The sequence below is a fragment of the Vanessa tameamea genome, chromosome 25 (assembly GCF_037043105.1).
Source record: "Vanessa tameamea isolate UH-Manoa-2023 chromosome 25, ilVanTame1 primary haplotype, whole genome shotgun sequence".
Classification (NCBI taxonomy): Eukaryota; Metazoa; Arthropoda; class Insecta; order Lepidoptera; family Nymphalidae; genus Vanessa; species Vanessa tameamea.
In genome coordinates, this window is record NC_087333.1 from 4,771,583 (window position 1) to 4,797,386 (window position 25,804).

At 32.7% G+C, this 25,804-nt stretch overlaps 2 protein-coding genes across 7 annotated transcripts; one reads left to right on the forward strand and one right to left on the reverse strand.

The window, feature by feature from the left end:
• The first annotated feature begins 135 nt into the window (after positions 1-135).
• LOC113403116 (far upstream element-binding protein 3) lies at positions 136-13,530 on the forward strand. Of its 6 annotated transcripts, none has more exons than XM_064218888.1 (16): positions 136-356; positions 623-759; positions 2,465-2,601; positions 3,846-3,984; positions 4,477-4,624; positions 5,163-5,291; positions 5,578-5,754; positions 6,039-6,169; positions 6,570-6,645; positions 7,558-7,714; positions 8,055-8,215; positions 8,397-8,555; positions 8,850-8,979; positions 9,263-9,429; positions 9,680-9,881; positions 12,475-13,530. In XM_064218888.1, the coding sequence occupies exons 1-15, from the start codon at positions 273-275 to the stop codon at positions 9,875-9,877; spliced, it is 2,130 nt and encodes a 709-aa protein (XP_064074958.1). In that variant the 5' UTR covers positions 136-272; the 3' UTR covers positions 9,878-9,881; positions 12,475-13,530. The 6 variants fall into 6 exon arrangements, with proteins under 6 accessions (XP_064074958.1, XP_064074960.1, XP_064074959.1 ...); XM_064218890.1 differs by having other exon boundaries at positions 7,570-7,714; XM_064218889.1 differs by having other exon boundaries at positions 137-356; positions 4,477-4,618.
• Positions 13,531-14,865: 1,335 nt separating this feature from the next.
• Positions 14,866-25,327, reverse strand: Iav (inactive). The gene is made up of 24 exons (XM_026643550.2): positions 25,188-25,327; positions 24,865-25,019; positions 24,652-24,792; positions 24,064-24,145; positions 23,751-23,846; positions 23,458-23,675; positions 22,889-23,114; positions 22,603-22,718; positions 21,983-22,231; positions 21,750-21,901; positions 21,316-21,446; positions 20,850-20,935; positions 20,478-20,639; positions 20,199-20,387; positions 20,016-20,131; positions 19,735-19,856; positions 19,139-19,417; positions 18,435-18,583; positions 18,207-18,342; positions 17,804-17,900; positions 16,983-17,066; positions 16,000-16,103; positions 15,685-15,784; positions 14,866-15,214 (listed from the first exon to the last, which is right to left on the reverse strand). Exons 1-24 carry the CDS (start codon positions 25,318-25,320, stop codon positions 15,067-15,069), a joined length of 3,471 nt encoding a protein of 1,156 aa, XP_026499335.2. The 5' UTR covers positions 25,321-25,327; the 3' UTR covers positions 14,866-15,066.
• Positions 25,328-25,804: the final 477 nt, after the last annotated feature.

Genomic DNA, 25,804 nt, shown 5'->3' on the forward strand with positions numbered 1-25,804 from the left:
GCAAATAATATAGTGTACGATTTTTTAATAAGACGCTTATAGCGCTCAACCAATAGCATTCCATAGTTATGTTTGTGCTGTAACAGGATTGGTCAATTGTATATTATAATTTGTAAATGACATTTTTGACAACATCTATAAAATACTTCTTTTGTTTATGGTCCGCGTCTTCTCTCCTAGTTTGTGAGACAACAGTGATATATTTTTTGGATCTTTTGATCCGTTTTAATGGCTGCCTCATTGCGCGGTTGAATGGTTGCTTTAATTTAAACATGAGTGATTATTCTTCTATGGCTACGCTTCAAAACAATAGCAAACCGGTGGGATTTGCGGCTGCTGTACAACGTGCTAGATTGGTGAGCGGATATCCATTATCTGCATAATCGTTATACTTTGACACTATGCTTTTATTACTCGTTAATATTTTTAATTTACCTCCGTAAAACAGAATAAAGTACCGCATAATCTACCCCCTTTTTGATAATTTGTACTTGTTAAACATTATAATTCCTTGCAGTGCTAACCTACTTTTTAGGCGTTGCGTACGTTTTATTAACTGTACCATGAAGTGATTGTTAAGTTATAAAGGACATTCTCATACGTATTTAACCACTATTTGTAGGTTGCAGCTAAAATTGAAGGTAGCGGCAGTAAAAGATCATTGGAAGAAGGACCAGAGCCAATTCCAAAAAAACAAGCGTCAATTGAGCCTTCATATCCAATTCAACAACAGCAACCACAACCGCCACAGCAAATGAGGTATATTTTAATCAAATTGTGTTTATTATTTAATAAAATTAGATTCCCGCGCATTTTGTAATAATTCATAAATGCATTATAAATTATCCAAAAACAAACAGCTATTTATAAAAAAAATAAAAATATATAATATAACAGAACAACCTTAGCTATGTAAACTTTACATGTTTGTAACATGTTATTGATATAATAATATTAGCAATTTATATTACAACAAGATTTGCGCTTATGATTACTATATAACCTTAAAAAAATAACTGAATTATCTATATTAACATTTTTATTAAGAAATTGTTTAATTAGACACCTCTTGTTGTACAATTGACATGTTCCATTATACAATACATCATAAAAAATGATCTTTTATCATGTTGAAAAAAAAAGTATTATATAATATATTTAACGCCAAATTATATCAGACATTTGATATAAGGACTGACTATCAATATGTTGTTATTTTATGTATATGATAATATGCATATATTGAGTAGAAACGTGGAATGTAAATGAACACATTCCACAACTTGTAACTTATTATAGCTTTGTGCAAGCCTATCTGGATAGTTACATATACAAACTATCATAATATATTTTACTGCCAAAGAGCAATACTTTGTATTTTCGTATTTCATTTTATAAGGTGAGTGAGCGAGTGTAAATGCACAAGCCCATAATAAGTTATATAGTAAGTTTAAAAGGTTGGTGGAGCAGTAAACTGTTTAATATCTAAATTAATTTCGATGTTTTGAACTTAAATACAATTATAGGTATATACAATAGGAATATATTTGAACAGTTTTATTAAACAGTAGGCTTTAACATAATGTGGTTATGGATTGTGACACTTGTATAAATCAAATATTATATTTAAAAATAATAATATTACATTTTTTAATAAATTGAAAAAACCTGATATAATCACAAATATTTAGTTGGGTGGATTTGGTTTTTTTATTAATGAAGTTTTATTAAGAAAATATAACATTACAAAAGAGTTCATTGTCATACTTGAAACCAACTGCTTCATTTAAAAATAATGTATTGTACTCACTGACAATTAAAATATTTGCTAATATCTGGTACTGAAATCATATACTCGTTGAATGCACTATTTGAGAAACCATCTATAACAACAATGCATAGTTCGAAAAAATGTACCATGATGAGTTAACACATAAATGAAAATTACATTAAGCTATATGTTCAACAGCTATGCAGACATAATGATATTGAATAGATTGTATATGAAATTTTGCTTTCTAATTGGTCCGTAAAGTACACAACTTGATCTATTTAAATTTGTTGCATTACGGAATATGTGTAAAGTATTTAATTTCAAAATTAAACTATAAGTGTTCTTCGGAGGTATTGTGAAATAATAAGAAAATTGATATGTATTTTCTACTTATACAAATTGTTAAGATTGTTGGTCCCTCTCAGTGTTAGGAGTGGGGGAACCATAGTCAAGTCGAAGTAGTGGTTTTTACATTTGGTGGTGTTTAATCTGTTGAACTATTAAAGTGTTGAGTTGAGCTATACTTTTGTGTATAGTTTTAGGAATAAGTCATATTGAAGAAAACCAGATGTTGTCAAGCTGTTTTAGAGCAACGAACCAATCAGATTAAACTATTCAGTTTACCTTATGTGAGTGAATATCTTAGAGATCTTGAGTCTGTATAAATTTATATCTGTTTTGTTTTGGTAGTGTAACGGCGACAGCGGTTGCGACACGCATCGCGAACGTGTCAGCGACACCCGCACCGCCCTCTGGCCCTCCAAACATGATGCCTGATCAGACCATTAATGAGTACATCAGGGTTCCGGATAAAATGGTCGGATTGAGTAAGTACATATGATAAATAATTAATCCTTAGGTAATGTGACTAAAGCAGTGAGTTGGTAAACTCTAATTAGATCTCCTCAATCCAGCTGGTTTATCAGCGAATTTATCTTGGTGCAAATAAAAATAAGAGTTCTTATAATTTCTTATATATTGGGAATAATATCATACCTCCAAACTGATAGTGTTAATACCAAAATCCATATAAAATCCGTCAAAAATCAGATGTCCTTGTAAAAGTGAATAAAAATATATAAAAAAACAGTACGTTAATTTATTTTTCATACACTTTGTTATTATTTCGTTCTGACTTTCGTGTTTGGTTCCTTTTGTCCTGTTAAAAAGTCCAGTGTTAATAATTTGGTACTAAAATGTAAATAATTCTATCATAAGAATTCAGTTTAAAGTAAAAATAATTGTATCCACAACTTATCAAATAACATACTTTAGTATGTTATATATATATATATATACATATACATATAAGTTTAAACAACATACTAACTCTAAAACATCAAGCTTATACTTAAAAGTCCATATAAAATTTTCATGGTTTTAATGACCTCGTTACTTTTAGGTTATGTAGGTTGAACATTTATAGGTTATATTTTATGGGGTAAATATTTCCTTTAAAGTCGTGAACTTTATATTGATCGTTATGCTACGTTTGAAGTGTAACATAGTCAATACTGGAAGTCCTTTAGTTATTTACTCGTATTAATAAAAAAAAAATGTAAATTGTAAATTGTAATCTGACCTTCAGAGCCGACTACGTTAATTATTTATGTTCAGGCCATTAAGAATTGATGATTATATCAGCGGTAATTCTCAAAAGATATTAGCCAACTGTGCGGAATTTGTGTTCGTGCACAAGTATTATAGGTATGTGTACTATCATATATCTCCAATTCTTTGTCGGATGGGTGTGTAAACAGAGTTTGCAGAGTTGCAAACTTCAGGCTGTTACTAAGAATTTATTATAACAGCACAGATAAGCGAAGCTATTAAACTAACGAAGCAGTTCATTCGACACGTACCTGTGCCTAAACAATAAATATTAAGGTGTGAAATCATCACACGAGAAATTGCAATTTCAAAGACAGTTTTAATTGAACAGCGAAATTCTGCCATATCTTGCGTTGGCTATAATATAAAACATGTAACACCAACTCCGAAATGGGAGAATGTACCAGCGACACAAGTGGCAACATTCAAGATTTTATTTTAATGATAAATTATTTGACAGTCATAGGACGTGGGGGAGAGCAGATAACTCGTTTACAAGCTGAGTCGGGCTGCAAGATACAGATGGCCCCAGACTCAGGCGGACAGCCCGATCGACTGTGTACGCTCACGGGCTCCCGGGAAGCCATCACGAGGGCTAAGTATGGATAGTTTTAATACTAACATGAAAATGTTTCGTTCATATATCATTTATTAAAATTACACTTTAAATAGATATTTAAGTGAACGATTCATATTTTAAAATGTGTACTGCCATAATAAACAAATAAAATCCTAACCATTTTACTTAACATTAATTAACTTTATCTAAAACAACATTTATACTATTATTTTTAAAAACATAAAGGGAAAGTTAATAGGCTTTATATTATTTATAATATAATATAAAGCCTATTAACTTATTTGTAAAAAAAAGAAATAATTAAAATTGTATAATAATTTTTAATTGTAAAAAATTCTTGTCGAAAGAAAATGAGGTTTCAGTCGATCAGGGGGACATGACAACACTTTCTTAATTTCTATCATATTAACTTACAAATAATACATGCATTCTCATAAACTATTAATTAACAATTTATAATAAAAATGAGAAACTGGCCTCAGTTTCGAAACGTTTTACTGTTGTAATGAAGTTTAAACTTTCCACACAGGGAACTAGTTAACCAGATCGTAAATCACCGTGGTCGTGAGAACGCTCCACAGCATCAAGACAATCCAGGTGGTGGAATGCCACCCATGAACAGGGGAGGTGGTGGTGGTGGTGGTGGTCTTGCAGTCACGGTCAGTACATAAAATAATTTCAAGTTTATATTTCATTTCTGTTACAAGAAAATCTTCCAAAAGATAAGAAAAACTCAATCAAGTGTACCTTTATTTTTAATTAATTGGTTAAATTAAAATTAATTGTAAGTTGAAGAAGTATTAGATCCTTTGGATAAATATATACAATTACGAATTGAATATCTCAAATACTATACAAGGGTATGACTCACATCAATTCTATGAAAGGCACAAAATCTGTAATTACTTATAAGTAATTAATAAACTAAACTTAACCTAAATATCAATTTTCATTACTAAAATGTATAATGTTCTCATTTGATAACAATGACAATAAAAAATAAATATGCAGTTAACATTGAATGATTTTCATTAAAATTTTTACCAACAACTTAATTTTATTTTATACTAGTTGTCATGTTTTGTTTTTTTTTTTACGATTCAGTGGTTTAACTATGAAAGAACAATAGACAGACAGACAGAGTTACTTTGGCGTTTTAATATTAGTATAGATTAATACCATGTTACTCATCAACAGGAAGAAATAATGCTGCCCGGCCCTAAAGTTGGTTTGATCATTGGCAAGAATGGTAAGACCATAAAGCAACTGCAGGAGCAGTCTGGTGCCAAGATGGTGGTCATACAAGACGGACCTAATACTGAATATGTGAGTTGGTTAAACAAATGTCGTTTCGAGGGTGCTAAGATTACACCGCAAAGAACAATGTTGTTGTCCTTTTCTATCAAATGTAAAATCAATTATGAAAGGAAGAGAGTAATAGTTTACCTAAACAACTGCTGGACAATGTTTATACATAAGGCCATATAATACTAAAGGCTTATCTATTTTGATGAAATAGACATGTTAAATTGTTATATTAATGAGAATTTTAGTTTTGATATATATTGCTGAATATTTTTTTTGAATAATATTGATACAAATTCTGTTTTAGGAGAAACCCCTTCGTATATCCGGAGATCCGTCGAAGGTGGAGCACGCGAAGCAGCTTGTGTTTGAGCTGCTGGCGGACAAAGACATGCAGCAGGGCGGCGGTGGCGGGCCACGATCTTACGACGACGGAGGCTACCAGCAGGAGCAGGGCAACGGACTTGCTACCAATTCCACTGAGGCATGTCTCTATTAACTCCCAAATGTTATATTCGAAGATATGTTATAGACAGACTTATACATTTTAAAAATATTATATAAAATAAAGTTGTCTTAAGGGTATGGCTACATTCATAGAACAAGATCATGGGAAATAAATATATATATACTATAAATACTACACATACATACAGAAGATTTGTATTGTATACATATAAAGATAGGAAAAATAATATATTTAATGTCAATATACAAGAGAAATATCTTATTATTCATAATAGTAATGATAAATTATTGTTTAATTAGGTCTTAGTACCAAAAGTGGCGGTGGGTGTGGTGATCGGAAGAGGTGGTGATATGATTAAGAAAATTCAGGCGGAAACCGGCTGCAGGGTTCAGTTTCACCAAGAGAGAGATGATGGACCTGGAGATAAGAGGTAAAGGATTGAGTATTCAAGTAAAATTATGTCTTTTAAGCCTTTATCTAACTCACTTTACTTTTCTACTTCATAATAATGCATTAAACTTTAAATCATTTCAAAATAATTCCTATTTAGTTTACAAAATTAAACCCATAATTGTTTAATCACTTAATGACAACTCAATATAGGAAATGGTTAATCTTTTAGCCACTTTTTGTATTATTTGTACTTTCCAAATTAAATTGCCTTTAAATGTCATCACAATGATACTATCAATAAAAAGTATTATAAAACTGTATTATAATATTACCTGTAATAATAAATAAAATATAAAAAAGTTATTTTTTTTAAATAATTTATTTTTAACTGATAAACTTTATTTAAACTTACTAACATATTTATTTTAACAAAACAGGTGCTACTTACAAGGCAAACCTCATCAAGTGGAACAGGCAAGACAGATGATTGAAGATTTAATTGCAAGTGTAAATGTAAGTATCACATATCAATTGTGGGATATTTGGGAAGGATTTTTAAGCTTCTAATCGGAATTCCTTTATACAAATTATTTCACTAGAAATGTATTATAAATTAAGTAATTATGTGGTTATGTAGCATAGTTAGCAGCCATTATGTTTTGTTCTATATTTAAAGCTTTTAGTGGTGTATTCCTAATGGCTTACTTGATGGATTTTGAATAATTTCTGTGTAAAGTGAAAGAATGTCTGTTTTTCCTAATGAACTAAACACTGCTATAAATCTCCTAAGTTATTATATAAGTCTTTTTTCTTTAAATTTTCTTATCTTTTAAATGATTATTCGAAATGTATTCATCATGATAATGCGTTTTGAGTTTTCTTATCAGTTAGATCTATTTTATTTAATGTTTTATTTTACAAAAAAATTTAATTAATCTAATTTTTATAGAATTTTATTTTATTTGATGACGCTATTATGTATCAATCAACCGGTCAATCAGTGACCAAATTTAAATTCACTCATCAAAAACTGAGATCAGAAGTCCTATAAAATTTCGAAGATAGTTACAAATTGTACTTAAGATTGTTCATAAGTCAAAAAACTTATATATACCGAGAAAATCATCGAGTTATTATTGTAAGGATAGTATGCATAACATAAAAATTACAATTCTCGTAAAAATTCACAATGAAATGTCCTTATCATTCAATGGGTTTTTTTGCACGCTAGATTAGAAAATTGTAGTAAAATAGTTGTCAATCTTGTCATATTTACTGAATAAAGACCGTCGTTCGAATCGGCGTCTCGAGTCGTCTCACCACTTACGTGGAGTGACGGACCCCGTTCCACCACCCCACGTAAGTGGTCGGTAACAATGCGAGTTGTGAAGCGACATAATCGATGGCAAGTTACGGTCATCCTAGCTGCCTCCGCAGTTGGCGATCCGGTCGGGGCGCGGGCGCGGTGGCGCTCAGCGCAACGGCGGCGAGCGGGACTTCCAGCAGTGGCCCGAGCAGGGCCAGGAGATCCGCGTCACCTTCACCGTCTCCAACATCAAGTGCGGCCTCATCATCGGACGCGGTAACTAGCGCTCCCGGGACTATGTGTTAGGCTAAAGAAATTGATGAATATATGTTTATTCATACGACACTATTCTTAGCTTAGCTACTTATATCCACTGTAATTTTATTTCCGAAGTTTCGATAACAGTTTATAATCTAATCAAATTAATCAACCAATCATATTGCGTCAATTCGATATCCTATGTTCTTTTTTGGCTTTTGTTTCCTTGTGGTTGTAATGGTCAGTAGTAATTAACATATATTTTTTGAAGTATAACCAAATTCTTTTTTTTTTTTAAGTAGGCTGTAATGTTATATCGTTTAATTATCATTTTAAAATGTTTATGACCCCCGTGTAGGTGGCGATGTTATTAAACAAATCAACGCTCAGTCTGGCGCGCACTGCGAGCTGGATCGTCGGACGCAGAACAACGACCGTAACAATCGCACTTTCTACATACGCGGACACCCGGAGGCGGTCGAGCATTGTAAGCGGATCATCATGGAGAAAGTTGGGACGGTGAGGATTAATTAATTATATATTTTTTATTTTATTTAAATTTGTACAAACCTGTAAATATTTAATATAGTCTATATTCTATTCGTGAAACATACCACCATGAATAAATTCTTCCCATTTTTCTCATCTTAACCATGGTTATATTAATTTCAAATTAATAAATTAACCTTACTGATAACAGCCGGTCAATTTTATGCCCGATAACGGGAACGGCGGTAACGGTGGCGGCAATGGTAACAACGGTAACGGCGGAGATTACTACGGAGCTGCGCCTGCTCCTGGCCCACCTGCCTGGGGATACAACCCGCACTGGCACCACCAACAACAGCACCAACCACAGGTAACATCAACAATTACATCTGGCACAGATTATAAAGAATATTGAAATATCTTGTTCAAGTTAATTTAACTTGTTTTTGATGTTTTTCACGAGATTGATATCCATTTCAGCATCTTAATTATCTAATTGTGATATTAGTTGCATATTGCATGGTTATATATATTTTCTTTATCTTTAGTGATGGTTAATATATCTTAGTGCCTATGTCAATGAGCACTGACCACTTACCATTGAGTGACCTCCTTCTATGTCTTTCAAACTACAACTGTTATATTTTTATTTGTAATTGTGCAGCAACAAGTCCAAATCAATCCCGCTACTGGTCAACCAGACTACTCCCAACAATGGATAGACTACTACCGTTCACTAGGACTCATGCGCGAGGCTGAAGCGGTGGAACAGCAGACTAAACAACAACAGCAAGGTAAGTTTTGTGAAGCTTAACAACAATGTATCATGACTTATGTCAAACTATTAGACTCAATACAAGCTGTTATAGACAAATAATTGTAATTAAAATTATATACAAAATGTTCAGAGGTGCTATAATAAATAATTACACCATTGAAAACATTTCGGAAAATATAATTAAATGTTAATTAATAGTTATAGTATTATCAGTGTATGTATAATAAAAATGACACATACTTTTTTATATGTTCCACAAGTCATAATTTTTTAGATTAATTACAAATTTCAACTAACAGGGTCCGGTGGTGGAGGCGCGCCCACAACGCCCACGTCAGCGCCGGCCAGTGCGCAGCCCGCCTCACCCGCGCCCGCCGCTGACTACAGCGCGCAATGGGCAGAGTACTACCGCGGCATCGGCAAGATAAAGGAGGCCGAAGCTATCGAGGCACAGATCAAGATTAAGGTACATCCCGAAGTAAACTTGTTTATGCGCAATTACAGTAAATAAAAATGACGCTACACTGAAGCTGACTAGCTTATGAGACCTTGAATCCCTATTCATGGGTTAAATTCCTGGTTGGACCGATAAATCTCTCGAGGTTTACTCCACACTAACCCGGAGGAATAAAAATAGCGTACTTCTCACGCTCAAATACGTGATCACGTACCACACCGTGCGCGACCCCGGTCAAAGTATCCAATGGTGTCCGCAGTCGCAGCCGGGCAGCGCGCCGACGCAGGCCGCCCCGCAGGCCACGCCGCCCAACCCCACGCCGCCGTCGTCCAGCGCGGGCGGCGTGGTGTCGCAGTACGGCCAGTACGGCGTGTACCCGCCCGTGTACCCCGGGTACCCCTACCCCTACCCCGGCGTGCCGCCCGCGCCCGAGCACGCGCCGCACCAGCACCAGTAGACGAGTGAGTACGATCGGATACCACACCCGTCCCGGCAGCGGTCGAACTCCAGGCCTCGGTTATGCTCTGTAGAATCTTAACGAGAATCCGTCCTAATCAGCTTATCTTTTAATTTTTTTGTGTTTTATTTCTTAATATTTAAAAATGGTTATAGTTCGACACTTGCTGGGACGCTATTATTACGTATAATTTGTGCCGAGTGCTTGGAAGGAGTTGTTGAGTTGGAGTTGGGTGCGAGAGAGCCAATGTTTTTCAAATGATGCTTGTAGTTGTTGTATAGTATCATATAGTGATTATTTGATTTATGTACTTTTATTTAATACCTTTCTTAATGTACGTGTGAATACAGTTTAATTACAATTTTTTTTTGGTGCAAATTCTATGTCCCGAAATATGTTACTCTTTTCATTCTCCCATATTCGTTTATAACAAAAATGACTAATAGTTACTGTATGAACTTCTATTTGTGTGTGACAGATCCTAAGTTATATTTCATACATTTATGTTTTTTGTAAAACACTTTCAAATATCTTTTTTTCACAGTGTGTGGCATGTCATAAATGTAAATTATAATATGTACACATATTATATTGTAAAATATGCTTTTTTGAGACATAATAACAATATCTTTTTTTTATTTAAAGAAATGATTTTATTATCGTTAGGTTAAAAAGTGTGTATAAGAAATTAGAATATACTTACTAAATATATACGATTTAATGATACTAATGATCTCAGTTTTGCCTGCATATTTTCATTATAACAATGTATAAAACTGAAGTATATTGTTATATACAATTCTCAAAATAATTATTTATAATATATTCATTTAAACTATTCATATTTGAGATACATGAATGATGATGCCTTTTTTATTTTGTAGTATCTTTTATACTCTTTTGTAGAATCATATATACATACATATATATAAGAATTGACTTATTGCAAGAACTAAGTACGTATATAATTTTTTATCAGGTACTAACTAAATAAGTTATGCTACTAAAACAATTCAGAAAAAGGCACAGGATTGCCTTCATCAAATATTATCAGGGTTATATGTATGGCCAATTAATAAAACTGTTAATCCAATCCTTTTCCACGACAAAGTATGATAATCTTCCTGTAATACTATGTATCAACGAACATATTAAATCAACCTTCTAATAATTAAACTCTATGCATAGATAATTGCCGCTATTATGACGCACTGGTGAGTGTTGACATACCGATTTCCTCCTTATCAAAATGGCCGCCTCAATACCATAGACGCGATGCTCTGCCAGTAACAAGACTTTTCATAAACACGTCGTCATAATATTATTTCTCAAAATAACTAATACATCACGTACAGGAAAATAGGTGTGCTTGATTTGATTACGGAATGATCAAGTAATATCGCTTTATTTACTTCAATTAATAAATATTTATTTAAAGTAAATTGTAATCCTTTGCGTTTTAACTTTTATTAAAACAATTTTATATGAAAATGTGACTAATTATTTATGTTAAATTCACTATGGTTTTTTTCCGTGTCCAATATGAATGAATTATTTATTATAACAATAATGTAACCAACATTTTATTTTTCGTGATGTCTTGTTTGTTAATAAGATACAAATCCTTCGCCAATGTGTTATTCCTGGTTTGATATGTACAGAAAATATTATATAATAATAGTTTTCGCTTTGACAATAATGTCCTACATCAATAATGGCTTTCTATGCAAATCACTCGTATTTTATAATATATAGCCTATTCCAATAGAAGTAGGAAAAAAGATAAACAAACCTTAGATTTACTTATTTCATGGGATTTGCTAATAACTCAGCTATATTATGCAATACTAAGAGTTTATGATTAATATATCTTTATTTATAATACAAAACTTTTACAAATCGACGTTCTAAACGCTATTTTTTCGCAAATCCATAGTGAATATCATAGATTAATCAAGCTCTCGACCAATTATATCGCGTCAATTTGCTGTCAAATGTTGTTTATTTCGCTTTTCTCCTCTTGTGGTTGGAATAGAGTATACATATATTGTAGATGCTATCTTTAGTAATAATAAGAATTATTTTGTTCCGTATTTCGAGTAGTCTCCATTCGGTTCGAATCCCCAGACATAGTTCTGATAATAAAATAAACTTAGTCGAATTCTTATTGTTCTTGTATTAGTAATATATTTTTGTATTTAATAATATGCTTTCTTATGTATTTGCAGCCACACTAGATATTACTATGATCTAATTCCACACAGTATATAAGTGTTAAAATATTACAGGGATTTTTGGTAATATATTATGAAAATGCATGATTAAATTTAATTCTCTTTCAGTTTGCATGATATATAAAGATGTTTATTATGTTCGTAATCATATTATATTCGTATATTTGAATTTTGAAATCATATGAAAAGTTATTGTCATGTGTGTGTGAGAGATAAGTCAGTATTTTAAACGAATACGATTTGTAGTGTGTGTAGTGTTGCAGATGTATTTAGGCTCGCCAGTGCCGGGGTGCCGCTCGACGCTATACAGCGTTACTGTATTACCTGTGATTTTGCCATGTTCGTTTGTTTGTCTGATTGCAGAGCCCCGCCGGACCGCCCGATACGGAACCGAGAAGATACCTCTCCATTGTAGATTATAAAACTATATTATAAGCGGCGTATATCGTATCACCCACAATAAATAATTTGACTATTCGATATTTAATCAAATGTTAATTTGCACACGAACATGTTATGTATGTTTATTTCTTGTGGGTACTTCAATAAATATTGTCAAATTTAAATAGACTATGAGATTATTTTACGTCAAACAGCTTCCATATATTATGATACAAATTCACGGCCGTGTGGTAATTTCTTGATTTTCTTATTGCACCTGCGTATACACTCGTATCGTTAAACGTTGAATATTTTTGTATAATTCTTTCTGTGCCGATATTGATCATTGACGTGCCAGTTTGTCCAGGTTTAAACTTTAGAATGCCACACTGCCTAAAACGATGTAACAGAGAGATCCGACGGAGCAATAGAATGAGACAGAAAGAGAAAAATGAAAGCGTAATGAAAGAGACATTGCTTCGCCGCAGCGAGGACTCGAGGTAAATGCACTGTATCGAGTGACTAGCTTATCACAATTCACGATGTTATCCACTGGGTATTATGACTTGTGTAATCTCAAACTTCGAATGCGGAGGTACAGGTGTTTACGCTCGATAAAATGATCTTGATACTTTAATTCAATTATAGTTTATATGTAAGCGTAAAAATTAATAATAAACTCCACATTCGACGTCTGTCGTACGATAAACTATGTCTATTTATAAGTTAGGTATCACTGGTTAGGGTGTCGTCGTGACCTCTCTCGACAGCTCATTAGGTAACTTTAATTCGTCTTACAGAAATATAGAATCATAATTTAGAATATGTATTTTTAATTAATAAAATTAGCTTTGGTAATAAAATTAAATAAGGTATGAAGGGAAGTATCGGAACTCGATGAAGTTGAACGCGATGTGGAGCGACATTCCCGACAGAATTGTTTTTAACAATAGAATCGGTCATGATGGAACAATCGTTCACTACGGGGCGTCCCGATTAATTGTATTAATATTAAGATATAAAGTGTATGTTTATTGATGTGTTCATTTTATTTATAATCATTACTTCTCTCCACAGACCCCTGAGGTAAGTGTCCCTAATTGACGATTATTTAAAATGAAACGATCTTTTGTCATGTTTTTTTTTTCTGCTTCGTTTTATGATTTGTTTGTGTATTTTAGCTCTAGAGTGGGCCATTTCATTAATTATTTATTTCGTATACGCAAATGATAAACCGATGAAAAATATTTATTATTGTCTCCCATTTTACGATGTGTCTGAATTGAAGTGTCGTTGTAGATGTTTTATTTTCGTGCTTCGATGTGAATTATTCTCGTTTGATTGATGATAAAATGCTGTTATATTTATTTGATGATATTTGACTGTTTTCGCTTTTCATAATGAATTGATTGAACAAAAGTTCAATGATGTTTCTAAATGTTCATCGAAAAACACGCCCATTCATATTTATCTTATGCGAGGTTTTTGTGTGATTATCAAATATATTTGGTGTTTTTTTATATTTGCATTACGTATATTTTCATCTGATATGTCACTGTCTCCACTGTTATCGATCTGTTGAAGGTGACAAGCTGATATATTATAAAACGTGTTATAAAGGAGTTTGATCTTACTTGGAATGGCGATTGGGAAATTCAATGTCGAAATTTAGGTAAGTATTTGATGGCGATGGCTGTGCGTTGTTTTGGTAAGTTCTATATGAAAAACAAATCCTGAATTATATTATAAAGAGCAAAAAAACAAAACTATAAAGATCGTTGAAACTAAAAAATATTTAACTCTTGAATTTTGTCAGTTTTGTTAAATATATTGATTTAATCTACATAATCCTTAGTTACCATGACTAGCAAATAACAGTTACTATAATAGCAATAACATTAATCAAAGATAATAATATAAATAACTAATTATATGCATAATAAGTACATTTTTCTGCAAACATAGTTACAAAACTAGATAGTACCTAGGTAAGGTTTTGTATGCAAGAAATTGATTTAAAAAAATGACGGTATAATTTTTTTTTTTTAAATACAAATAGTTAAAAATATAATTAATAAAACCTCATATGTACATACATCTTTCACTAAATAATATTACAAAAAGATATAATTTGCGCCATTTATTACACAGATACAATATAATAATTCTTGTGTATAATTATGCGTACAATAATTAAAAAGTTTCTAGTTTTATTTAATGAATATTTCTATAACTATAGTATGTACGTTTTATATGTGTATATTTCACTTTTAAAATAATTTTACGTAATATTTTTCCTAATACGTCATAATTTGTAGGGATTTTAAGCATATTATTTGAATAACCATTACAAGTGATACATTTTCTAACTTATTTCTTGACATCAAAGGAAAGAAGAAATTGGCAATAAAATATATTAATCAAAGAGTTGTTTTATTTTATATTAAATAATTTTTGTTATATACAAACGTTTGAGGTACACTGTACGTGAATAGTTTTGATTTAACATTAAATCTATTCAAAGATAAATAATTTATTTTTAACTTAAAGCTATAATGCTAGGAAATTAACAAATTAGTACTTTTCTGTCGAACTTTCTCCGGGTGAACGAGTTTCCATCGACAAAGAAGAACTACTCGAGCGTATCATACGCGAAATCTTCGACAGAGAAGCTGTCGCCCACGGCTCCAACGGACTGCCTGTGTCAAACACCGGAGACACTCTGAAAATAAATATTCCCTTATAGTAATTTTAACATAACCTAAAATACCATTGATTATAAAGAAAAAATAGATCATACTAGAAATACTTGTGTGTGTTAAGTTGGTTCTTATTTATTTTTTTGGCTTAACTTAGCAATGAGGCATGGTGTTTGGTGTGATAAATAGAAAAGACATACCATAAACTACGCTGCTTTTCATATTAAAAAGTTCCTATATTCTTTTTACTATTTTTGTCGACAAGCGCTGGTCACACCGATGATACGTTCGATTTTGTATTCGATTATTGCGTTAAGAATATTTTTTATACCAAACAAACTTATTTGAATACTGACAATTATATCTTTTATATGAAGCTCGACTCGTTTCTTCGAATTCAATCGTTTTCCGTTTTTGAATCTTGTTTTCTCGTGAGTCAATCTTTGCGGTATGCAGATATACTACACAAATGATCGAAATCTATGTAACGAACCTATTACATCGAGGGCGAGCTGTTTTTGGACGTTTTTTCTTAGGATCTGTAACTTTACGAATTGGAGCAGCGCTTTCTACTTCAGCTCCACTACCTGGATCTGAAATTGAACGAATAAAATAAATCTGAACATATTATAAACGACGTGTTTAACGTCCTATAGAGTTGAAATATAACCAAAGGATGTATTAAGTATTACATAAACGAATAATGAAAAACGTTTGTAATCTGTAAAGTATTGCTAATAGAATTTAAAAAGATGATTCTCCTATATTTAGTTGGAATTAATTATATAGATAGTTGGTAGATTTTTACCGATAACATATAACGAATACTCGTCTGAGGCCTGTCCTGTAGCATACTGTATGCATAACGGCCTCGCCGCTTTCATTCGATGATCGCGCTTTGTTCCCATCGCACTAAAATTCAATTTCATTAACTATGAATATTGTACTATTTATGCCTTACAAAGAGAGCAATATGAAAAGCAATTACTAAGAAGTTATTAGAAATTTTAAAGGTGTTTTTTATAAAAGTTATTAATTCATAATATTATAGTCCATCCCTAGAGTTGAAGTATTGGTCAATGCGCGCGGTTAGCGAAACTAGATGAATCCAGCATGTAAGACAATTCTAAGAAAGATTGGGGTACTGAATTTTCACGGTAGCATGCGACTGCGATCGCGTGGCGCCCGCCGAAGAGACGGAGAGAGTACTCTGTTTTTTTTGTTGGGTATTCCGGTGTTCTGGGCAGTTTACAAAAAGGAGCAAGCGCGTTAACAACAATTTCCTTTGAGAGCTTATTTCGTGGAATAGACGGTAACTATCTTGTTTACAATTTAAAAACAAAGTGACTAAGATAAAAACTAGTCCCTTTTCTAAATTAAAGTTTAAATGTCAATTGTTTAAAAATGAGAATCGCATCAGTCAAGAGCTATTGAAATTGAGATAAAGCTGCTAGTGCTGGAATATCAAATTTCAAGGAACACCGTAATTCCGTTTTAGACTTAGAGAGAGAAAGATTTTAACTTTCTAGATGCTAATTTATTTATTTAACTACTGCAACGCCATTGTGGTAATTTATGGATCCCTTATTTCATATTAATATGTTCCTTATGGTCTAGTCACTAGTGAAGATCTATATCATGGGACATCTTACCGCTACAACACAGATTAAAGTTAATAGTAAATATGTAAATAATTGTATGAATATTTATTCGGACATTTTTTTTTAAATATTATCACGTTAAAATTAAACGTAACAATGATTAGGAGTAAATATGATTTAAATGTCTCACGAGTTATTTCCAGAACTGAGCTGATCCTCAATAGGTACGTCACTTTCAACGGCACTACTCTCCGATGCCACCAAATACATAGATCTGAAAAAAATTAATAAAATTGAAGACTCAACATATCCGAATACAAAGCGTTTATATATATTTAATGACAAGGATTATTATTCATAAAATTAACAACTAAATGACAAGTGGAACCCTCTGGGCTTTTGATATAATTGACAACTCAATAATCTATTAAGTTTTTCGCCAATTCTTTTGGAGCATCTTAATATAAAAAGTTTTTCGTCTTCACCTTAATTATGTATTCCCTATGTTTTAAATTAAATATTTATTTCGTGATTTTCTGATAGTCTGTAATCATAGTGCCTTCTTATTTACTTATAATAATAGTATATATATATTTCCGAATTTTATTCCATGATGAATGTTAAATTTTTATTTTCCTATGGTATTCAGATTTGTAGAAAAATCGCTAAAATATTTCCCGTTATTTTTATTTCAATTGTCTCAAATGGGATGAGTTCGCATTGCCATTGTCTATTTGGTTCGCGCCTAAAATCGTTTCCGGTTCCCATGTAGCGTCAAGGTTACGATTGACGAACTAATTGATAAAAATTTAGGGAAATGCTTAGTCCAGCTGTTGCCTTGGAGCCTTGGAGTTCGCGTGCATAATATAGATTTTAAAATAGGAAGAAACCCAATTAATACAATTATGTCTTAAAACAATAATTTGGTAAATGTTGCCAAGATTAATATTCCCGATGATTAGCATATTATATTTATTTTAGTTATGAAATAAAATAATTGTTTTATAATACCTGGCTGGCACATAGAGGTGTGGAGGTGGCGGCAGAGCTCGGCGTGAAGCCGACCGCGCCCGACGAGCTCGTGCAGCGCGACCAAGCACAATAGAGTCTAGAAAGTAGGTTGGGCATATGCTTTTGAATTATTTAAAATAAAAGCCCGTAATTATACCGAAAGGTGTGGTAATCAGTATAAAAACAGAGAGCCTTTGCTGACAGCTAATTTAAAAGTTATTAATAAGTTAACTCTTTACTATACTTCATGGTATCACGGGAGAGTATAACATTGTATTGGCACATTTTCGATATAAGGACATGGCAATATTTTTTGCAGCGCCAATGTCTATCGGCGGTTTTAACCCTTACCATCAAGTGGCCTATTTACCTATCCGTCTACCTCTATATAAAAAAATAGTACCCGGTACGGGATCACTGTCAGTGTGTTCCTGACGATCACGTCTCCAACCAGAATCTGGAGGAGGTATGTCAGCCGCTACCCCAAATAATCCAGATACTGCGCCTGCTACCACCAGACGAGCTGATTTAACTGCAGTCTAGGAAAATGAATAAAAGCCGTAATTAAGATATTTTAAAATGGTGTGCATGTTGTATTCTATAACACATATTTAAAAAATAAAATACTCACAGACATATTTATATCAATTTCCGGAACGTTAATGAGATCAGCGGCTTTTGCTGCTAACAATTTTAGTTCTTCATTATTAGGATCAACTTTCTGTTCCAATGCCATTAATTCACGTAGGTAATCTCTGTATATCTCTTCGCTTACAAAAACTAAAAATAATATATCTCGAGTTAATTAAAATATTAATTAAGAACCATTGCATATTTGACTTTCCACTTGGTAAACACGGTGTCTATAATAGAAATATGTATGCCATCTACTTGATCATGATGACCAGATGGATCTAAAGATGTAATTTTCGGCTTAAACCAAAAATGTTCAGGGTCTGATTAATTATGCAATTTTTTATCTTTTGAAAGAGAAAAATCAGTGTCTCCGTAAGTAGGTACTTGTAGTAGGATTATGTGCAAACTTTTTTGGATAAGTAGCGACCACACATATGTTTTACAGTCAATAAGCAATATTTTGTTCCAGTTTGAAGGGTGAGTCGGTGAACTCTTGGTAAAAGGATATAAGCGATGGTTAATATTTCTTACAGAGTTTATTTTCATGGGCTATAGTGACCGAATAGATATAACAGAAGTAAAAATGCTAAAAAACCGTTTAAAAGTTAGCCCGTTTGTAATTGGCCGGTTCGGTGTATGGAATCGTTTTATTTTATTGTTCAAAACAATTATTACATTAGGTTTATGTATCTTAATTACCTGGTGGTTTTACAATTTGTATCTTCTGAAGATCTTGCGAAGTCAAATCAACTTTTAGAACATCGATTTCCTTTGGCATTTGAGGTTGAGGCATTTGTAAATTAGGAGGTAATCTGATTTCTAGGTCCGTTTTTATTTGCGACTGGTTTGTCGATACTGTTAATAGGTTCTGTGAACTTATCTGGTTGGTTGTGATCGGATCTTGCGATGGAGGAAATGCTTTTGGAATTTGTCCATTAACTAAAAGATCAGGTGCTGGTTGCTTTTGATTTTCTGGAACTGGAACAGTATTTTTTAGAATAACAATCCTAATAAATTAATTTAGTACCTGTATTTAAATACATGTATACTTTAATATATGTTAATTATTTTGTTTTCTTAAGCCATTTGCCAAATTACTGTAATCTTTAAATTGACAAAAAAATAACAGCTTAATTTATATTGCCTCTGCTAACGCTCTAAAATAAATGACGACTTTTGCTTTAAATGTGATTTTTGGTCTGAGATGCTTTGAAGATTGGACCCTAAAATAACTAATACAATCTAATTTCTATTACGATACATCTACCTTTGAAGTAGTAAGTGAAAATACATACTTGTATTAGTAAGATCTAGATCATGTGTGAATGCCATAACATTAAGGGCTGATGAGAGCGCTGGCCCAACTCCGGTTCCAGGACCTTCTGCTGCACCGACTAACTCTGGGGGTGGCACACACCTGTAGCAATAAATAAAATACATTAAATCTTAAATTTAACTAGTTGAAATATATTTTCTATTAAATTTGCTTATCTAATAGGACGCCATGATATGAGCAACTCCTTAAAATGTCTGTGGTTAATTATTTGTCATAAAATATGATTTCAATAATACTCACGCTAAAGGAGCTTTAGTGGGGGTCGATATTGAGACTCTGCCCCACATGAGACGTCGTAATTCTTCACCGCTGATTCCTCTTCTGCGCAATTCTGCGATAGTCACCTTTCCAACTCTCTGCGGAAAACGAAATTTAGCTATCATACGCTTACAAATACATTATTATAATACCACAAAGATATACCTTCCAATTAGCTAATGCGCCTTTTCGTTGCTTAGCTCGGGTTTTCGCTTTACTTTTGATGACCATAACTCCGCGCTGTTCGTAACGTGGATCATCTGATGGACCCAAACCTATGGAATATTCTTGAAGATACCGATGTGCGTCCTCTTGGGAAACTGACCGTTCTAGTGACACTACTATTTTCGCCCACTAAAAAAAGATTATAAAATAAAAAAATAAGAATCATGATTTCAGGAGTTTTTCCACGTCTAATTCAAAAGCAAAGTATTTTGTCGTTACCTGCTTCACCCACTCCTTTTCAGACTGCTCGATGACGTGTGCATATGTATTGCCCATCATAGCTATGAGCATGTTTAGCAACAATATTGGCACGAATACCATGAAAACAGCGAACACTGTTTTAGCGAGATTTGGGTATGTCGTTAGACCGAGATCAGAGTACTGTATGGGATAGAAAAAAATTATGCATTTAATTCCAACAAAAAAACATTTCATTTCAGTTCAAACATAGTACTTCGTATTTATTCATTTATATAATTTCATATGGACATTGGGACGGATTATCCATGGAGTCATATTTCCTGACGTTACGAAATGTTTTATATTGCAGAAAATACATGAACGCAAGTTATAAAAAATGGTAAAACTCACACTGTAATCGCCCAATGTTATTTGAAACAGAGCCATCCACGTACTGGGATAACTTGAAAATAAAGTTGACTGTACATTAGGAAAACCTGCAAGAAATAAAGAAAAATGCTTTGAAGACTATACGATTGTTATTGGTAGTAGAGTTTTAGGTTATCCTGGAGAAAAGATCCACTGATCAGTTAATTTATGGACAAAAACAAACATCTTATTCTGATGTGATTCAGTTTGAAAGATAATTTAGCCAGTGTTATTGGAACATGTAAGATACTAACTCAACTCATAGTTAGCGGCGCATTGACGGTTTATAAAATGGCATAAGGTCCTATCATAAGGACAGTATCAATATTGGTGATGATGCGCTATCATGAAATAATTATTTTGAGGCGGATAATTTTTCAGCTGTTCAACAGCTATAAGTTATAGAAAAATATTATAATTTATAGACTAAACTAGAATACCTAGATACCTCTGTACAAAAAATAGAAGGACTGTGAGAATCCAAATAGTACAATGCAGTAGATGATGCCGAAAGTGAACATGTCACCAGTTATCATACTGTAGATCATAGTAACGAATGGACCAGTTAATTTCACTGCTCTGAAAAGAAAAGTTGCTTAATTTTGTAAAGAGCAATTTATACAGTCATATTTTGTATTGAATTAAGCGAGATTACGTTAAAATTTGACTTTTCAAAATCTAAATCGAAATGGATTTATAACAAAAACCATAGCATTATCAAAATAAGAATGTGCAGAAACAGTAGAAATAGGTGATAGGCGTAAGATCGACTTCTTTAATTTCTTAAGAACTCATGTATATTTAACGTACCTAGCTCACGTAATAAAATCTAATAGTAATAAAAACAAATGATTTCAAATGACTAATATTGAAATAAGTTACCCAGCAAAAAACATAAGTAGAAACCAAGATCCAGGTAATACGAAAATAAGTATCGCTTCTTCGAGTGTCGTTCGTCTACTTAACCTTGCTGGAATACAAGCCAATAGGAGCAAATTCGATGCCAGAAATATAAATTTTGCCGGTTCATGAATCTGAAATAACACATATTTCGTGAATAATATATTGATGATCATCTATATCAAAAATTTATTCTACCGTTATAACAATCTTACCAACTGCTTGAAATAAGCAATAAGACCTTGATTCTTAATTTCATCCCCCTGTTGCAGAATAATATAACATAATGTACTAATAATAGTACCCAACTCCGTCGCAAGCCGTATCCCACTTCTAGCGTCGTTCGCTTCGAGTCCCCAGTCGGGATAAGCATCGGCTTCTAGACTACTGTGTCTGAGATACACGGAGATTGAGAGTAAAAGAAGATGCAGCATTAAAATGAGAAGACGCTTGAGAAATTTCGTCTGAAACAAGGTAAGTTTTGATAATATGTAAAAAGTTCCTACATTGTTGTAACGATAAATAGGCATTGTTTCCAAAATATAAGGATTATGTATTTAATTGAGAGTTTTTAACCAAAAAACATAGCTCGGTTAACTCTATTCCACCACTTTCTCTACACGATAAAATGGTCTTGGAACTAACTTGTCGTGTAACAACGAACAAACAGCAAAGCAAGATGTCAACCGATATCATCCTCATTATGACTTAGTATATATAGTAGATAAATCAGTAGCTTGAGAAGAAAATGATAACAGTTAAAGACGAAAAAGTCCAAAGACAACAAACACGCAACTCATAGAAACAAAGTTTTATGATTATTAAAACCATTTACCCTTGCAAATGTTTTCCATTTTTCTTCTAAAAGTCTTTGAATTATTCCTCCATCGAGCATATTTAGATGTTCTTGTTTTGTACCGTTAAGGATAATGAAGAGAGCGGAGTTCCAGTCTGTATAGAATAACCGTTAAAATAATAATTCTTCTCTCAATATTCAAAGAAGTTACAAATGTTTTCGTTAAACTAAATCATATAATATCTAAAATCACTAAATTGGCGAATCAATAAAGCCAAACATATTACAAAACATAACATATTAAATAAAATTATAATTTATTTACTAGTTCGTCCATCCGGTAAAAGCGTATCCAATGCATTTAGAGGATAAGCAGAACACGTAATGTTAGAATATCTCCAAAACTCTCTAGAAGAAAGTTCTAACATCTCCCTAAAGACAGAAGCTCTACCCAACTGGCAAGCCAATGTTAACGGTGTAAAACCAGCTTTATTTAATCTGCCGTTACTTGCTGGAAGTTTTGGATGACGGAGCGCATAGCCAAACATGTCCTAAAAAGATAAATTTGTAAATGTCTCGGGAACTATTAATCAGTTGGTGTTACTAAGGAATAGTGCGTTGGACATATTGCATCATAATCTTGGAAATAAAACAATAAGACACTGTAAACCTTAATTTGTATAAGTCTACTGTCATACTAAATTTTTAATAATATTATCATCATATAATCATTGTAACTCTTGTTTATATATCGAAATTAAGGAATATTAATCTGTTTTTATAGCTTAGATAAAATGATTTATAGTCATTTTGATCTATCTTTATACTACAGCCCAAAGACAATTTTTTGTTCGATAAACGAAAATTGTCCTTAGACTAATTTGAGCAACATACCAATTTATCACAAACTACAACCATATGAAGTATCATGTTTCCAAAAGAATCTTGCGAATCAGGATCAGCTCCAGAGTCCAAAAGAAGGTTGTATACTGCTTCATTAGCGCAACATGCAGCCCAGGCAAGTGGATACTCTCCCAGATATGCTAGACCTTCGTAATTTGTCTGACGAGCTGGAGGAACACGCTGTTGGTCCCGTGGCAGAAAAAAGCTACCTAAAACAAATATGTTCCGTTAGAGTGCTAAAATTGTCTGTTTTGGATCAACTTGTATGGTTTTCAATATTTTACCAATAGCTTTTTGATTGACGTCTGCTCCAGCTTCCACTAAATCTTGTACTAATTCATTATTGCTATACGCTATGGCTAAATGCAAGGAACTAGCACCTGAAATAATCTATATATTAATGCCTGAAGAGAAATTAGGTATTCTTTTTTGAGCATATTTCGCGTGAGGAGGACTGTGAGATTTAGCATTGTTAAAGTTTAAAAAGTTAAAATTTATTTATAAAATGTGTAACGGACGATTTTCGACAAATGGACTAGCACTAAACAAACACATCAAATAACTAGTGTTAAGCACTACTCTAAACACTAGACTCACCCAAATACTCTTCACCTTCAACAACGTCCAATGACAATTTAGGGAAACATTTTACGAGTGTTCGCGCTAAGCGCGTGTGTATCTGAAAATTTGTCCCATAAGATGTGATTATTTTAGAAGAATATTTATTTTGATTATTTTGAATGACTGGATGGTGTAACAAAATAAAAATAACACTTTTTGTTTGTTGAACTAGTAGCTAAATTAAAAGGCTGTAGATCCCGAAATTGAATACAAATTTGATGTCGAGCTAAAAACGTATTCGGGTTTTCTATCAACGAATTATCAGTAGTAACTCTGAGTTTGGAAGTTCTCCTCTAAAAGCATGTAAAGCCGTTGGTCCTGCGTCTGAACTTACTCCAGTCTTTACAAATTGTTTTACCATTGGTTTACGAAAAAGAAAGAGTGCACCATTATATCTCCTGCTAGTTAGCTGGTCTCCGTAGAGGCTGGCCCCGTGGTTAAAATCGGTCAGGATTACAGAAAACAACAACTAATAAATACCAATTATTCGTATGTAATCCGGATAATATGTTTTTTCTACATTTTTTATCTAGATGACAATATATTTAAAGTATGTGGACAAACCTTGGTGTCGCATATAATGAGAACATGTAAAAGGGACTCCCCGAGCGCTCCACGATAACTCATCTGCCAACAAGCGGTGTGATCTTCCCATTGTGCGAGCGGATCGTGAGGAGAGAGTGAGGCTTCTATTGGCAATACCACCTATGGATTCAAATAGGTTAACTCCCATTTGTTGATTCTAACTTATATGAAAACTCAGGTAATTTGCATTACTTGTTCCTGATCCCTAAATTTCCACCGTAAATATTCTGCCCTGTTGATAACCCTTCCTCTTCCCCCCGCGTACATGTATGCCGAGAACTCTTCACGTATTAATCTTTCTGCCGCCATCATACCACCTTTTGTGTAGGTCTCTAACAGAAGTCCACCTAAGTAGAAAATGAATGATTCCTAAATTTGAATTTGCTCATAATCGAGTATTTGCTTATAATTATTTTGTTCTTATTTTGTTATATAATACTTTTAACTATTGAGAAGTAGGTTCTTACTTAATTTTATTTATGTAATATTATTTTTTTTGGTATTTTCGTGAATACCTTTTTTATAATCAGCAAGTTTGTATAGAACAGTGTGGTCTTCGCTACTAGGTTGTGAAATTACTCTGTCAAGAACAGATCCAACTGCTTGTACACTTGAAGCTGAACAGAGCTTGCCCAAGGCGGCTCCCATTTCACTGAACTATCTTAAAAATAAAAAATATATAGCTGATAGACGCAGTACTTATAAAATATTGGAAATTTATAAATATTGACTTCAATTATAAAGAAAAAACTTACAAGTATTTAATTTTTGTAGAATCTTAAAAAAATGTTAATTATTATCATAAAATCTTCACAGACATCATTTCCTAATTATTATTAATTTTTTTTTCGATATCGTGGTGTGGCGTCATACATCTGATTTACTGTGAAAAGGAAAATAGTTTGATAATGTGACAGTGACAGCAAAGTCAAAATAATTATTTTGTTTATTTGCGTTTATTGAAGTGTATTGATAGTTTCAAGTATCTCATATTTTAAATTAAATAAAACTTTGGAATTAGAAAGGAATTTAAAAAAATATATACTTAGTTATTAACAAATTATTTTCATTATATCATATAGGCACATGATGAATGTTTCTTGCAAATTTTTATCTTAAAATGTGTATGGAT

Excerpts from the sequence above, each read along its gene's own strand:
- LOC113403116 (XM_064218888.1), top strand. The coding sequence starts at position 273 with ATGAGTGATTATTCTTCTATGGCTACGCTTCAAAACAATAGCAAACCG. Across the intron at positions 2,602-3,845 it reads GGATAAAATGGTCGGATTGA|TCATAGGACGTGGGGGAGAG; the intron begins GTAAGTACATAT and ends ATTATTTGACAG. Across the intron at positions 3,985-4,476 it reads GAAGCCATCACGAGGGCTAA|TTTAAACTTTCCACACAGGG; the intron begins GTATGGATAGTT and ends GTTGTAATGAAG.
- Iav (XM_026643550.2), bottom strand. The coding sequence starts at position 25,320 with ATGGGAGCCGCCTTGGGCAAGCTCTGTTCAGCTTCAAGTGTACAAGCA. Across the intron at positions 17,901-18,206 it reads TGACAGTGATCCCGTACCGG|ACTCTATTGTGCTTGGTCGC; the intron begins GTACTATTTTTT and ends CCTACTTTCTAG. Across the intron at positions 16,104-16,982 it reads CTCAGTTCTGGAAATAACTC|TGCGATGGGAACAAAGCGCG; the intron begins GTGAGACATTTA and ends ATTGAATTTTAG.